Source organism: Adiantum capillus-veneris, chromosome 1 (assembly GCF_014529385.1).
Source record: "Adiantum capillus-veneris isolate H3 chromosome 1, ASM1452938v2, whole genome shotgun sequence".
Taxonomy (NCBI): Eukaryota; Viridiplantae; Streptophyta; class Polypodiopsida; order Polypodiales; family Pteridaceae; genus Adiantum; species Adiantum capillus-veneris.
In genome coordinates this window covers 152,618,551-152,631,056 of record NC_140931.1, presented here as the reverse complement: position 1 = coordinate 152,631,056, position 12,506 = coordinate 152,618,551, and the positions used below count along the sequence as shown (strand labels likewise).

Below are 12,506 nucleotides of genomic sequence, written 5' to 3'. Positions count from 1 at the left end.
TCCTTGTAAAGCTTCATCACTTGAAAGCACTTAACCACCACTTTTAGCAAAGATGCAGAACTAACGATTATTGTACTTTTGTAAAGCATCACTAAAAAGTGGTTCTACAGGACTGAAAGTGGTTGACCATCATGCACCACCACTTAAATGTGATTTGAACCACAAAAAGTGGTGACCACCACTTTATTGGTGTTTACCACTTTATACCAAATAACGTTCAGGTTAAGAAGCACCACTTTTCAGTGGTCCTACACACTTTTAAGGTACCGAATAATGTTTTAGTTAAGAAACACCACTTTATAGTGATGTTCACCACTTTATAGTGATGTTCACCAGTTTATAGTGGTCTTCACCACTATAAACACCACTTAGATGTGATTTGAACCACAAAAAGTGGTGAGCACCACTTTATTGGTGTTTACCACTTTAAACCAAATAACGTTCAGTGGTTTTACACACTTTTTAGGTACCGAATAACGTTCTAGTTAAGAAGCACCACTTTATAGTTCTGTTTACCACTAAAAAGTGGTGCTTCTTAACTAGAACATTATTCGGTACCTTAAAAGTGTGTAAAACCACTGAAAAGTGGTGCACCATCGTGATGCTTCGCTTAAAAGTGATGCTTCACCACAAAATAGTTAGGGTTTTCCACTGGAAAGTGATGCACCCATTGTATCACCAGTTTTTACTAGAACCTTACCTCTTTTTAGTGCTGCCCAACACTTTAAAGTGGTCCAGTATCACTTTTAAGAGATGGTGCACCATATCAGCATAACTATGTAGTGATGCAACCATGGTTTCTGCCCAACTTTAAAGGGTGTTGCAGGTGCACCACTTCAACACAGCCTATCAGTGGTGCTGTACCCATAAAAAGTGGGGTTCACCCACTTGATATTTACTAGTGGTGTGCACACTACTTTTTCCTAATAAAGCAACACTTTAATTGAATCCATGGGGAAAATACCTGCATCTAACCTGCTGAACATTTTACTTCTTAGGTGTACCGTTGGGGGACTCGGAAGTTCTTTTTGTAGCATGCATGTGCAAAAAATTCAGAAATTTTACAAGACATAAAACCAATTTTAGAAATGCATGCATGATGCATCTAACATGTTTTGATAGGCGACTCCTGCGTAGAGCTCTTTCCCTTCCTAGGTGTACCCTTGTCAGAGTCTGAAGGTTCTTTTGTAGCCTAGTTCTTCATCCTGAAAAAATCACAAATGCCACATAGATACAAGATCAATAGTTAAATGCATTCATGCTTGAACCTGCATGATGCATTTGTATAAGCATGCACACATAGTTGATAAAATCTGCATTCATGCTTCAAGCTGCATGATGCATTTTTATAAAGCATTCACAAGGGTGATCAATTAGATGTGCACAATGCATATACATTCCAGAAATAGATTCTAAACTTAGACATGCATCATTAATAGTTACAATCCATGATTATCTTGCCACCCAACAGAGGGCAGACCATATCGCCAGGGGTTGAACCTGGGTCCTTACGCACCCACCCATTCACTTTAACCACTAGGCCAAGCCCCCTTTGGTTATCTTGCCACACATTCAGAGACAAGCATACAGCGCTTCTACATCTGCATGAAGCATGTTAAAACATGGATCAATGCTACCTGGAAATGCTACCTAGGAAAACCAGCCACATTCAAATTCAACCAACATTCAAGATAGAATGCTTCAAGCTACATGATGACACATACCTGTTGCTGCTCTGCAGGGGATTTTTACTGAAGTTGATGACCAACCCAACAAAAAGTACTCCTCCTGAATTTGCTTGCTGTTGTTGTGATGTTGCTGCTTGTTGCTTCGGCTAGCAGAGAAACGCAAAGGAGGGAGGAAAGAGGGAATCAGAAACCTGAATGGCATTCGCGAGATAGAGAGAGGGGGGAGGAACGAGCGAGACAGAGTGATGAGACTCGAGAGAATATTTGCATTAAGTGCTTGAACGTACCTTGAGGTGATCATTAATGAGTAAGCGCTTTCACTTAGTACACGTCAAATTTTAACCCTTTTTTTCCATAAATTTTGAATTTAATCCCACTGTTTCAAACGCCTAAACCACCCATTTTCTCAACCCCAAAAACCATATACTATATAGTGGCAAAAGCGGTCCACCTATACATGCTTTCACCCTGAACATTGAGCGGCGGAACAAAGAGTGAAAGGTAGAAGCATTTAGCATTTGCATCAATAAAGCATAGTACAAACCATAGCATAAAAATTATTAAATTGAATGCATTTGTTACAAAAGCTCTAACTTGAAGATGATGATGAATCTACTTCCTCTAAAGCCTCATTTCCAAAAAATTCTTGGACATTCATCCGTGCATGTTCTTTGTACATTGCCTTTGCAATACTGTCTCGCCTCTCGAAGCCTACTCCAAGGTCATTGGAACCTCCTTCATCGTTGCCTTGTGCACGCTCCATAGCCTCCTCTATTCCGACATCCCATGTTGCCATAAGCTCCATCATGGATGTAGCAGTTGCTCTTCGATCCTCTACCGCACGCCCACCATGACCTGCCAATTTTGCTTCTGCCTCCCGCACCCACTCCATATCAAAAGATTCTCCATGGAAAATACAAAGGTTGTGAAGCACAAGACAAGCTGCTACAAGATCTGGCACATAGTGTAGATTTAGGTCACATCTTTTTAACAAAATTCTAAACCTTGCCTTCAACATTCCAAAAGCTCTCTCAATTGGCATCCTTGTACTTGATTGAATGAAATTCCAGCAGTACTGAGACGTGACAGCCCTTCCTTGCACCGTTTGAAAGGCACTAGCATATATGGTCGTGCTGGATAAGCGCAATCACCAACTAGACAGTAGTTGCCTAGTTCCCCTTTTGCACATCTTTGTCCTAACTCACTTCTAGTCTCGGGGGGTGCACTATGTAATCATGTTAATGTACCACGTGAGTTCAACTAAGGGGTTTTAAAATGCAAAAATTTTAGGCAATTTAATAGAGATGCATTAAAATAAGGGGTTTTTATATTCCATTTTGGAAAAAATTTCTAAAATAAGGGGTCATTTTTCTCATCCAAACATGTTAAAAAAGGGGGTTTTTAATTACCCCATGAACGCACGTTATATAGGGGTACTAAATAGTGAACCCCCCGAGCTTCTAGTGAAATTCAAGGAGTCATGCACTGATCCGGCCCATCCAACATCAAAATTCCATATTAAACAATTAGTAGACATGGTTAGTTGCAGCAAAATAGAGTGGAAACCTTTTCGATTGAAGTAGTCGACATGGTTGTCCCTTGGTGCAATGATGGGAACGTGGGAACCATCTATCGCACCAACAACAAAGGGGATTCCTCTTGCTACCTCAAACTCACGCGCCAATGTCGCAAGTCAAGAGCTTGAAGGCCATCTGATGTACATATCCCTAAGGCGAGATTTCACGATTGCCTTGCAAAAATCGAGTACAATTCAACAAGATGTACTCTTGGCACATCCATAAGTGTCACCCAGGCCCAAGAGTCCATCGCCAGTAGCAAGTCTGGTAAGAATGATGGCTACTCTATCTTCTGTTGGCACAGTCTTGCGAAAGTTTGTGGATTTCTTCTGCATGAAGGGTGCAAGCTTCCCACAAAGGTAATTGAAGGTTTCTTTGTTGACCCTTAAACGACACTTGAACATGCTAGCATTGTAAGCACTTAGGAGATAGCATCGAACAAAGCCTTGTGGACGTGGGTATGCCCACGCTCACCGTCGTTCATGGCCCCTCCTTCAATCGGCGATCTTCTTGAGGCTTACAAATCGTGCCATGCTCTCGCAAACATGCAACCAAGTTTGCACTATGCCGGACTCATCATTGCGAAAGCTGGGCGCCTTTAGCAATTCATAAATGGCTAAAGAACACAACCATGCACAATAGAGAGCCATTTCCTTCGATATGGCCATTGAATCCTGCAATCGTTGAAAGGGTACAAGATATTTAGTTCATGGTCTACTATAATTTATTGCATTTTTTTAGACTTTGAAACCTTGCAATATTTTCATACACTTCGGAAGCACAACAATAAAATCTGCAAGCTTTGGACGCTTTGACAAATTACAACAAAAATTTCAAAAAACATAGAAGCTGTGAAACATGGAAAGCCTAACTTACTACTTGTCACCCCCCCTAGACTCCTTCAAAAAATCACTCATAGTCATGCGCATTGCATCTAGTATATTGAGCATCTCCTTGTCCAAGGCAATATCCTGGCTAGCGGTCTCCTTGAGATGCTCCAAGAGAAGTTTCCTTGTACCGGCCATCTCGACCAAGGACTCCTCGTACTTCGGAGCGACTTTTCGGCTTAAGGACATGGTGGGTTGGGTCTTCTCTTGATGTGGGGAGGGGTTTTCTTCTAAGGTGTTACCAGTGGTTGGGGCAACATCCTCCATTGTTGATGAAGAAGCGTGGCTAACAGGGGTAACAGTGGCTCTGGCGTGGTAGTATTCATCCACTATGTTGAACCATTTGCGTATATGCCTCCTATCATTACCAAAAATTGAGTTATGGGCTTTGTCCTGACGGTATTATTGCAATACTGCTTGCCACGTTTTGCAGTAACTTTCACTATCTTTATCAAAGTCAGGGTAGATGGCGGCTAGTTTAGTAGCCATCTTTGCCCATAAATTAAACCCTTGATTCCTGGGATTATTGAACTCCTCATTCATGCCCCCATGGATATGAATGAGTTGGTCCACCCACCAATCTTTCCACTTTCTTTTCTTGTTATCGCCGATCTTCCAAGTCGATGGTACTCTTCTTCTTTCACGCTTTGGGCTTCTTTGTTGCGATTTGGTTTTGTAGCACAACCTCCTCCTTGGTGACTTATTTTCTCTTCGACGATTTGGCATGGCTTCCCTTGGGTTGAGAAGCTCGCATGGGATTAGGGGTCGGGTTGGGTGACGGAGTGGATGCCACATGCGGGGGCGCACTCCATATTGGAGTTAGGACTAGTGGCACTCAAAGGGGAAAAGGGATGAGAAGGGTTTGTAGCCATAGGAGAATGTGAGCTATGAGATTTAGAGAAGGAGAGGGAGAGGTGGTGGAATTTGAGATCCATAATTCGGGGGTCTAAACATAAAGGGAGAATTAGAAGAGATGGAGGGAGAGTTCATCATGGCTTGGTAGCCATGAGGTGGCATGTGGAAAGAAGGGTGGGGAAATGGATAGAAAGTGTACTGAGAAAATGGAGGTTGGGAGAGAATAGGGTCATCATCTTCACGTTGGGAGTCGAAAAATTGATTTGGGTTGGAGTCCATGGTACCTACAACTTAAAAAAAAATCAATGTTAAAGATGTGTACACAAAGTTGAGATCAATGCATAAAAGTGTGAATCGCTAAACTCAATGCGACCTTAATGAATTGATTTGCACCGCCGTCGGCTATTAAAAGTTCTCAGAACAACATGATAATGAACCTTATGTATCATGGATAAGTTGATTGGCTTGGCTGGCCTGTTAGCCGATGTAACTTGGGGCCCTGGATGATGTCATGGCTCAACACGAGCATGACAATACCTTGTAACTATTTGGGTTGATTAATATAATTCACTCACAATTGTGAGTTTTGCTATTTTTAAAAAAAAAGGATTAGAGGGGGGGGGGGGGGGGGCTTTTTGTGAACGTTGCACTTGTGGAGAGCCGTTAAATTTTTTTGGGGGACGGGGGGGGGAAAGGTATGTAGGCTATTTTGGGAAACACTTTTTAGAAGGGTACGTTGAGGGCAGGAGGACCCAATATCCTGCGTGGAGGGTGGAAGAGCCATTGGGGGGGGGGGGGGGGGGGGGGGGGGGGGGTCGGAAGACAATGAGACGATTTCTATCGTGCGCTGGCAAGGAGAAGGACTTCATGTCGCTACCCACTCTGAACGCATAGGCTTATCTAGCATGACACGATTGACTGCAGCTGAAGGTGCGGAAATTGCCGCCGCCCACTGTGAACTCAGCCTCAGCCTCAGAACAAGGAAAATTTCATTTTTTTTGTTGTTGACACATACACACACACATTTCTACTCCATCTCGAATCAGCCCGAAAAGGAAAGAACTTTTTTTTCAACCTCCCTATTGATCATGTACTCGCACACCTACACTCATGCATATATTTATGTACATAATTGTACGTACACACTCTCCGACAAAAGAGCGACAGAAAATAAAACGGTGAAGAGTGACGAATAGCAATGATATCATCCGAAAAGCTTGCGACAACGATCTCAAACAACACAGTGGAGCCAAAGAGTGGGTTCGAGTGGGCATTGAATTACAAGGCTGACGATTGGGCAGCAAGCCGCCACCACTTTGTATCAACCTTGAACGATTCTAGTAACATTAAAACTTGTAAATACCTTACACCACATATCATCATCTCCTTTTTTGTAAAAAAGGACTAGAATCATCACATACACCACTCTCTAGACCACAAATCTGACGCATAATTATAAGAGCCAAGAGTATATTGAATGAAGTCTTTGCTGAGTCAAGGAGCTTCCACCACCAAGTCCATCAGTTTCATCTTCTCCAACAACTTCCACCTTTGACAAACCCTTGTAAACTCTCTACCCTCTATCCATGTCCCCTGATAAGCTAGCTACAAGTAGCAAGCATGTAATTTCCCCTCTCAACTCTATCTCCCCCCTTTGTGGACCTCTCCCATCATTATACAACAAACATATCTGACCCACTGTCACATGGATTGGGACACTCCCAATAATAAAATCTAAGACATCTCCTCTCTTCTGCTATATAAAGGGAGAAGAGGTGCTATATAAAGGGAGAAGAGGTCACTCTCAGGGGATCACAATCACAAGTTAGCACTCCTTAGAGAAGGAGGGTATGATAGCTATTACCACGTCGATGATCACGAGACATCCATTAGGCACCATTGACAATAGCTCTCTCTCTCTCTCTCTCTCTCTCTCTCTCTCTCTCTCTCTCTCTCTCTCTCTCTCTCTCTCTCTCTCTCTCTCTCTCTCTCCACCCCCCCCGGTAGCATAAAGGCTTTGTACAAACCATTAGTTAACACACACCACCGCACTTCCCATTATGTATCTCAAAAATCATACCAATAGGCTTAGCCGCATGATACGCCATGCACTTTGCTAGCACCATTGGTGAAGTGTGGAATATTCCAATTCTTGGGTTCTAAATGGCGTCGTGCACCATGCGGCCAAGTAATCCAAAACCGTCAGCAATAAGCATCCTTGCGGGCATGAATGGATGGGCAACGACAAGAGCTCTCTTTTCTGTAAAATACCATTCACTCTATTTGTAAAATATACACATGTATTCGATGTTTATGACTCAAGAGTTTTAGTGTGATATTTGGTGTAATGTTTGAAGATCACTTTCTCTCTCCTCCTTATCTCACACTTTCGTTGTGCACGTACTCTTTATTGTCGTTATTATATGGATGGTGTGTACTATTTGACTGGCTTCATCGGATGAGCATGAGCATCCTAGCTCTTGTATATGTGTTTGTGTGTGTGTGTGTGTGTGTGTGTGTGTGTGTGTGTGTGTGTGACTCTCTGAGTCCCTATAGTGCATCCTAGCCGCACATCTGCTAGGTGGTGCCTCCAAGTTTCTATCTTCCCCCACTGATGAGGTCTCTAGGCATCGTCCTTGTGTAGAGCCCATCGCGGTCAATTTGCCTGCCTCATAAGAATGGTGCCCCCACAAAGGAGGAGGGCTTGCTAAGCCTTCAATTTTCTTGCAAATGAGTGAAGAAGCCTCGACAAGCACATTTGAGGCAGAGGTTTTCTACGTTGACATCCATGGATAAGAATGCATCCACATCAAGGGAGGAAAGAGAGTAGTCAAGCCTCTTTTTCCTGAAGAATCCTCAAAGAAGAACAGGTCCATAACCACCCCTAAGTGTTCCAAGGGTGTTGCACGAGTGAAAGGAAAGGAAGGGTTTAGACAAGCTTGAAAGTACATGGTACATGGAGGGAAGGAGGCACTTGGCAGTGCTGGTGCTTCAAGTTCAAGGCCGCTTCAAACGGAGTAGCCAAGATTACACCCAGGCTACCATGGAGGCTGTCTTCTGAGGCAACGTGACGTAAAGTCACATACCGTTTTGCGGCGTGTATGTGAATGCAATCAGTACACTTTGTCAACCCGGAAGCAAGGGCAACAAGGGAATTTCCATGTCCAAAGGAAGAGTGGTTTGGCTACTGTCATTGGTGTTTTGGAGAACGGGTTGAGAGCCTCCCTGATCTTCCCTTGCAACTCATCTTAAAGAAGTTGTCCACCACAGATGCAACAGAGTGGATTGGGAGATATTTACACCTAAATGGAGTGCACTTCATGCAACAGTTTGATTACAAAAATTATCTGTAGTTTCTATTAGCAATAAAACTCAGGGTTGTCAAGCATGTCGTCATCACTCCCTATGTGATGGTAGCTGAAGAGATTAATAAGGTGGAAGTCATCAAGGGTAGTGATCTATTGTGGATATACAACCTTGTCAATGCTAAGAAGGTGCGAGTGCAGTAAGTAAGGTTTTACCTTGTGTAACCATGGATAACGGGCCACAATTTTTTTATTGTAGCTTTCTACGCCATATGCATGTGAACATATATGCCAATAGGAAAATTTTCTACCATTAGAAAATAGTCCGCTTGTTTGGACCCCAAGTATTAGATGAAATCCTTAGCTCCCCACATCCTATCATACTGCCTCTATTTGATTATCATCACTCATTCGATGTATCTATTTTCATTTTGTTCTAGCTCCCTGTTTGTTAAACTCGGTTCCAACCCTTTGTACAAACCTTTGTGATTTTCAAATCATTATATATATATATATATATATATATATATATATACACATTTTTATTAAAAAAAGGGGGTATTGCAATTATGAGATCTTGAATAGATGGATTTCCCAAACTTCTACGGGAAGCCGGGCGAAGTCACCCCTGATTTTCTAGACAATCTAGAAATGGCCTTCTTGGTATCTGAACGAGATGAGGAAGCTACTAAGGTCAGAGCCTTCCCACTGGTTTTGTGGGAGGGGGCCAAGGCTTGGTACCAGACACTCCCTCTCGAGTGTGTGAGAGAGGATTAGGAGAGACTAAAGATCACTTTTCTCAGCAACTATCAACATCAAGAGTCCCCATATAAAATCTGGAGACAACTTCAAGAGCTCCGTCTCTCTTTGCCGAATAGTTAGAAGGCATACAGAGGTCAGTTTCTCAACCTTTGGGAGAAGTGGTCATCCTCCTTAGGCGAGGGAGAAAGGGCACCTATTTGTCCGAAGGACTGCTTCTGTTGGGGGTTCCATCGTTGCAATAGCTCCAATGACCAACAAAATTATCAATCTGGAGGGATGAGCTACACAGCAAGGGCATGGAAACACTCACACGGTTAGTGAGCTAATTATGGTAATGCAAATGGTTAACTCTATGAGGTGAGCTTCTCGGCCTATGGAGGAGCTAAGCCGCAATGAAGGGCAATCTCCACATCCACTTCTCTTCACCTCTAATCAACCCAATCACACATACTACGATTGCAAGACACAGACAACACAAATCCTATCATGCAACACACTAATTGTAAGCACACACACATAGATCTATCGAGCACCACACTACAATCAAACCTACATGCACACACAAGAAAAAGAGGGCAATCACACAAGATTAGAGAGGGATTAACCACTAATTAGTTAAGATCTAGCTAATTTAAGCATCATAAGAAGCATGAGAGAGGCATAGTGAAAGAGAATGAATCATTGATTAGTGTTAATCAAGTCTCATGAGCAAGGAGAAGCTCAAGGACTTCATAGCCACACACCTCAAGAGCTCTCACCAAAGAGTGCTCTCAACAAATGAGCTTGAGAACCCTAATTTCTTTTACACACTGCCTTATATACCTAGGGTAAAAATATGCAATGTCCGAGCGCCCAAGGCCTTTAGGGCTCCACCACTTATTGAATCTGCTACCTAGGCACACTAATTGACCTATTCTTTACAGCTTCAAACTCCCATTGAGCCCGTAACACATTGAAATATTACAATGGCTTGAAATAAATCAGAAATTTACAATACGTGACGATTTTGGGAAAATGTGAAAAATGTGTAACTCCAATCTTTACTGGTTCTTTGTATTCATCCTTGATGTGCATCCATACGTCTTCGATCTTTAACAGCTTCTGTTAACTGACATTGACTCAGTTAACATTCCCCCCTTCCGATTTTAGTGCCCGTCCTCGAGCACTATCGAAAAGTGTCCGTGAAGGCAAGGGAAGGTTTTTGATTGGTTGTTGATGGGCTGATTGTCTTCATCTGTTGTTGAATTTTTTGATGAGGTTCAATTTGCTGCAGCATCTTCATTGGTCCGAATATGTCTGATGTGAGAGATAATGTTGCATTTGTCCGTTGTAATAGCATAATGATGAGGCTACTGCTTATTTATGAAAAGTATGTACAAGGGAAGTGGAATGATGAGGTTCTAAATTAGGGTCTAATACCTGGATGACCAAAGGGAAAAAACCCAATGGGAAAAAAGTGCCTTTGGGATACACGCATTATTGGAGTACTTATTCGCATGGGAAATATTAATAAAGTACTCAAAGGATTATTTACTGATAGATACGGAATTAAAAAGGCAGCAAATATGAAAGGGTAACATGATGGAGCATTGGTTTGCCTATTGTAGTCCACTCAAGGTGCATAGGTGGAAGCAAAAAAGAGTGCCTAATGCATATGTCCAATGATGGGACATCCTATTTATGCATACACAAAAATACATGGAAACAATATGCTGTGCCAGAAAGATTTTGAGGGGTTATTCAGAAAGATGGTATAGCTATAAAAGCGTATGACATGGCTTTGCAAGTTGGCACCCCTTTAAGAATGGTTTTCATTGACGAGGATATGTGCTCTCATCTTATTGTGCACTGTGCGTGAGTGTTGAACTCTACGACACTCCGGCAATTGTAAGTTAATAGACTTCGACTCTTATGCACATCTCATCCAGCATGGGTGAAATGACTTTAGATATGCTCAACTCTTCCAACTTCAGTGTAAGCCTAATAACTACGAATCTTAGCATAGAGTTTTAATATAACTTGAAGCTTTTGGACTAATACTTTGCTCATTTTATGGCTCAGCAGCCCAACTCTGACTATGCCAAAGAGTGTTTTTTGCACCCTGGCGACTTGACTTTTTACATTCTTGAGCTTATTACAAACATTTCTTCAGGTAAAAGTAAGCTTGAATCCTCAAAAAGAGGATTAGTGAAGGACCAAATTGGCATTGAAGGTTTCTTTTGCCATACCTGTTTTATCATCTTTGAATTTGCATCGTTGGTTGGGTTGTCCTTCTTTGACTGTGAAGACTCCATTATTCGTTTGATTCTCCAAGTAGGCATGTTGATAGGAGTCTTTGATGTTGTTGAAGGCCTTTGTTGGCTGTCGGCATCTGGCTTTTGACTAGAAGCATTGGAAGACTTAGGAATCCAAGTTTCTTGATGACCTTTTTATCTCCTTTGTTGACTTTGCCTAGCTGTAGGTCTTGTTGCGTTCTTGAGATCTTCATGCAGGTTTGGTGTAGTTGCAATTGGCTTATGGTTGACTGGTAGCCAAATCTTTGTATATCCTTTGTAGAATTCTTGTCCAAGAGGAAAATTCTTTGAGATCCGTCTTTGTTCTGTAGCCTCTTGTGAGTTGTGGTAGACTTTAGCATTTTTCAATGTTGTTCTATTGTATACCTTCTTCTTAGATATCCTAGGATATTGTCGAGGTTGATACCTAATGGGCCTTCTTTCTTAGGAGGGTCTTGACATTACTTCATATGATTTTACCTGCGGTTTTGGCACCCATATCTATCTGTTACCTTCATAGTACTCCTGTTATTTTAAGCTCCACTGTGATGCTATCCATCCTGTGTGTTTGTCTTTTTTTGTTGATTTCCCGTCCTTTATCCAAACTGGATCATTGACTTTGACTAAACTGCTCTAAACAAAGACTTGATTGACTTTCCTTTGCTTTCTTGAGTACTTTGGCTGATATATCTTTGCTTTTCTAGGTGTCTCCTTAGAGGTTTCAATTGGGTCAGCAATTGACTTGAAGTTTTGGAAGCCTGACTTGCTTGAAGAAGATGATTCATGAGGGTTTTTTGATGTAGAGGCATATGCTGTCACATCTTCTTTGCTAATCGGTGGAGGATCCACTTTAGCTTTACCTTTGTATGCAAGATTTGTCTTTGATTCTTGTGACTTTTGCAACTTTGAATTAGCATTAATGGTACCTGTAAATGTTATTGGTTACCTCTTGAAGAAGAGGGTATTAGCATTTTATCTTCTTTGTAGGCCATGTGTTGACCTAACCATTGATGTCCAAGGATGACATCTGCAAGCATTTCCTTTGAAAGCTTCACTTGAAAATTTACCTTCTCTTCATGATTCTGGATGCTAAGGGTAGCAACCATTTCTTCTTGACTTGTAGCCTTACCCATGATTTCTATGTCACCTAGCTTGTTCC

At 42.0% G+C, this 12,506-nt stretch overlaps 1 protein-coding gene across 1 annotated transcript; it reads right to left on the bottom strand.

Annotated features, from left to right (window-relative positions):
- Window positions 1-2,277: 2,277 nt before the first annotated feature.
- LOC147465818 (uncharacterized) lies at window positions 2,278-2,706 on the bottom strand. Its single transcript, XM_086512508.1, has one exon. It carries the CDS (start codon window positions 2,704-2,706, stop codon window positions 2,278-2,280), a length of 429 nt encoding a protein of 142 aa, XP_086368634.1.
- Window positions 2,707-12,506: the final 9,800 nt, after the last annotated feature.

Coding starts and splice junctions, on each gene's coding strand:
- LOC147465818 (XM_086512508.1), bottom strand. CDS start 2,706: ATGTTGAAGGCAAGGTTTAGAATTTTGTTAAAAAGATGTGACCTAAAT.